This window comes from Sinocyclocheilus rhinocerous, unplaced genomic scaffold (assembly GCF_001515625.1).
Source record: "Sinocyclocheilus rhinocerous isolate Xijiao unplaced genomic scaffold, SAMN03320098_v1.1 scaffold3125, whole genome shotgun sequence".
NCBI classification, from domain to species: domain Eukaryota; kingdom Metazoa; phylum Chordata; class Actinopteri; order Cypriniformes; family Cyprinidae; genus Sinocyclocheilus; species Sinocyclocheilus rhinocerous.
This window is the reverse complement of record NW_015641451.1, coordinates 139,636-143,680: the sequence shown is the minus strand read 5'-3', so window position 1 is coordinate 143,680 and position 4,045 is coordinate 139,636. Positions and strand designations below refer to the sequence as shown.

The 4,045-nt window shown below is 39.9% G+C and overlaps 1 protein-coding gene across 2 annotated transcripts in view; it reads right to left on the bottom strand.

Moving 5' to 3' along the window:
• Nucleotides 1-4,045, bottom strand: part of LOC107754988 (uncharacterized) — a 25,407-nt gene that overhangs the window by 13,929 nt on the left and 7,433 nt on the right. For both annotated transcript variants that reach the window (XM_016571634.1, XM_016571633.1), the window contains exon 2: nucleotides 2,106-2,282. In XM_016571634.1, coding sequence (XP_016427120.1) covers nucleotides 2,106-2,282 — 177 coding nt within the window. The remainder of the gene's footprint in view (nucleotides 1-2,105; nucleotides 2,283-4,045) is intronic.

The window sequence follows — 4,045 nt, the reverse complement described above, 5'->3', positions numbered from 1 at the left end:
CGCTGCCGAGCCATTGGTTCGTTTTTGAAGCTTTGCACGAACCAATGGCCGTGCAGTTTCACTGCATGAATGAAAAAAGGCTTCAGTTCAGGAGAAAAAAAGGCTTTTTTTCCATATGCGTCTTAAGCAAGATGCAGTACGAGTGAAGTATCGAAAGGGAACAAGCAATATTATTTCAACCGCATTTCAATGTTGAAGGTAGGCCACATGTCTGCTAGGACAGCCTGTTTAATTCTGAAACCCAAAATATACAAAATTTTTTACATGTACGCTAGTGTACAGCCGAACGCAAGCCTTTTAAAGTATATTTCATTTGAAAGCACATGGGCACTAGAAAATTTAATCATTGTCCAGTCTCTGCGCTATTTCTCTCCAAAAGTTATGCGCAATCTCAAAATGATTGGATGTGATTAGATATGATAAGATATTTTGAATAATGTTGGTTCTGGTTCCCATTGACATTGACGAAACTGCTTGGTCGCCATCATTCTTCAGAATATCTTTTGTGTTCAGTAAAAGATCACAAAATTTTAATTTTTGGGTGAACGTCCCTTTAAGGCTCACAGAGAGCGTGAATACTGGTAACAACTGGTACTGATAGTCATGAATCCTCAATATTCAGAGCCAGGTTTCAGTTCCACTAATTAGACTGAAACCCTGCTTATCTCTGAACCTTATCAAGGTTGCTAAAGCTTGTTTGATGAATTACTGTATACATAACAGTATACTAACACAGCCTGCCGGGGGACGCTAGCTGACCTTGGTTATCTGCGTTAGCTAAACCCGCAATACCATCTGTTCAAACAAAAAGCCCATTAACTAAAGACAGAGAGAAAAATCAATTATACAAACTGTCATTCTAAACCTGTGTAAAAACAATCAAATTACAGACAGAATCTGTTCCTCATAACATGTGCTAATGATGGAGGCTGCAGCTTCTCTCCGCCTCACCTGCATCATCAGTGTTTACTGCTGGCAGAAATAGACTCTATTATTATTCATAATGGCTTAATTTCCTCAGCCATATTCATAAAATGAATCAGCCCAGTAGGACCCTGATGACCTCATGACCACAGAGCGCTCGGACTAACACTCGATTCATATTCAAGAACTCAAATGAGAAATTTCTGAGAATAATAGCATGGGAAGAGGAAAAAAGGGTTGCTACTGAGATGTAATGGTGTGATACGGTATAATGATTCAAGGAGAAAGAAAGAAAAATGAATATGCACTGTAAAGGGCCGTTCACATAGAACTCTGCATCTAAAATGGATTAAAATGTTTTTAAAAAGCACCGTTCAGCATGTTGGAATCAAATAAAACACTTGCCATGCCAATTTGCTACTGTAAACAAAAGCTTGCAATGCTTGCCCCGCCTCCGGGATCTTCTGATTGGTCCACTGTTTTGGAACTGACATTGAAGTAACTGCATGTAACAGTTGAAATTATTTTAACTTGTCTTAAAAACATGGCACTCATGTGCGAGACGCTGCAAAAGAGGCAAGACATGAGTACAACGGTCATACACATAGTCTAGCATGTCCGTTTACATAGAAAAACAATGGAAAAGTAAAGAAATGAAAAAAATGCATTCTGTGTGAATGGCCCCTATTTTTTAAAATCACATTAAAATGTACTTTGTGTGAAAGCATCTAATTTCAATAGTTTAATTAATGGCAAACATTGTTACATGTATTTGGATGTATGCTGAGGTTACACAACTAAACCTTTTACATTTGATTTTAGAGTAATTTTAGCTTATTAAGGTAACAACTACCTGTATTCACTTTGGCTTTTATCATCATTATTAATCAATATTTAACATTAAGAAACACCTAAAATCAATTAAATTATAATACAGATTTTTATTTAATATAACCATGAAAAAGATGTGTGCTTAATTGTATTGAATGTACACTTGAAGTGTTTCAAATGTTAAAAGTTTTTTTTTTTTTTTATGTACTTGCAGATAATATATTAATAAAAATCCACTTAAGTGCACATTTATCAACTTGTCAAGCTATTAATAGACATGTACTAAAAGCAACGAAACTCCAAATTTGATTTCATGGGCTTTCTGAAAGACTTGCATATAAGCATCTCACCTGTCTCTGGTCCAGTCTTTCTATAGTAGCATTGGCGCCGTAAGCGCGACATGATTCTACGATGTAATCAGCGCTGATGCCCAGAACCGAGCAGGAGTCTCCACACGAACCATCAGCAACCACAATCACCCGCGGCCATCCACCCCTCGGCATCTTCCTCAGGTACTCCTCGCTAAACTACAGGATCACAGCAAGAGAAAACATTTAGGCTTGCAATTTGGTTTTTTTTACTGAATCAAAAGCATTTGAAGTAAGATTCACAAACAAATTATTCTTATGAGCAGGCTCTTTTAAGGGAATCAAAAACATGCAGCACGGTCACACCAGTGGAGTCTGATTCCCAAATGTATGACTCTTTGAGCCAGTTCTTTGTAGTGAATCAAAAACTGACAATGCCAACCAATTTTTACAAACTAAGGACTCTTCTGAACCAGATCTTGCAGATGAATCATAAAACAAACTAAGTACCTGGTCTATTCAGTTCCATGCGCACAGTGTACTTGATTCTTAAACAAATGACTCTTATGAACCAGCTCTTTAAAGTGAATCAAAACATACAGTGAGTCCAGTTGTAAGATTTGTGCACAAAAGGAGTGGTTACAGTGTGGTCTGATTCCTGAATGAATTAAATTAAACCAGTTCTTTTTAGTGAATCAAAACATACAGTGCAATCTGGAAGTCAAATTTCTGCACAAATGAATCTTATGAGAACAAACAGTGAAGCCAGTCCAACCGTTTTACCAAACAAATAGTTCTGATGAGTCAGTTGTTTTAAATGAAAAAAAAAGTAAAAATAAAATGCACACAATGTAGTGAGTTTCTTGAACAAATGACTCTTATTAACCAGTTCTTACAGGTGAATTCAAAACATATAGCATAAGTATGGTTTGATTCTCAAACAAATGATTCTGAACCAGGTCTAAAAAGAACCAATTGAATGGTGAAGAGTGCATGCCAGAAACCATGGCGAGCACTAAGTACCAACTCTACCATATTGCCATGGGAGTTGCCCCTGTGGATGTTAGACGGCTGTCAGTGACATTATTCCCTACGGCCAAAGGCCTAGGATACATACCCCCCCAAAAAACGTATCTGTTAGGGCCAGAACTCCTGGGCCCGGGGTAGAGCTCAAGGCTTGGAATCAGGATAGATTCCTTTAAGGGAATACGACCAAGAGCCTAGAATCATACTAAGTCTTGGCCTGTCACACAGGGGCTACCGCACGCTCTGTATATGCTGAAGGAACTGTCTCAAAAGACCTCTAGTAGCAACACCCTGTTAAAGTAGGTATCCAGAGGATACATAGGTGGAGTGGTGCCCAAGGCGGAATCGGGGTTTTAAACCACTCAGAAAGAGCACGAAGCTGCTGCTCGTAGCTCTTACCATACAGGATTCTAGAAAAGAACGCAGAGTACTAGCGTGCGAACTTACCACAGTGTGGATTTTAGAAAGTGTACAAATACTTCACGTGCACACTTACCATAACATGGATTTTTTTTAAATAGTGAGCCAAATGGGAGAGTCAAGCTCAAATACAACCCTCTAAGGTGAGGGGAGCACTGCCTGAAACAGCATTACACAAGAAGGTTCTTTCAAATGCCACCTATACTTCCCGCTCTATGTCTCAGCAAGATGGGATATCCTGGTGATCGGGAGGCCCCTCAGGGCGACCTAGATACGGTAGACCAGACAGGGCAGCCTGAAAGCATAAGCCCAGCCCGGACGTCCAGGAAATTTTTGCAGTGCCGTGCCGGGGGCCTGATGATCAAAAAGGCTCCTGCAGAATCCTGTGACCTGGCCGCATGATCCAGGAAGTATGAAGCCGAAACCCGGCTTATCGTACCGTCTGGACATATATCGACAAGTGAAATAAACACTGCAAGTCGAGCACCCGGTTTCTGAACCCAGCAGAGGGGGTGCTCACCGAGGACCTACCCTAG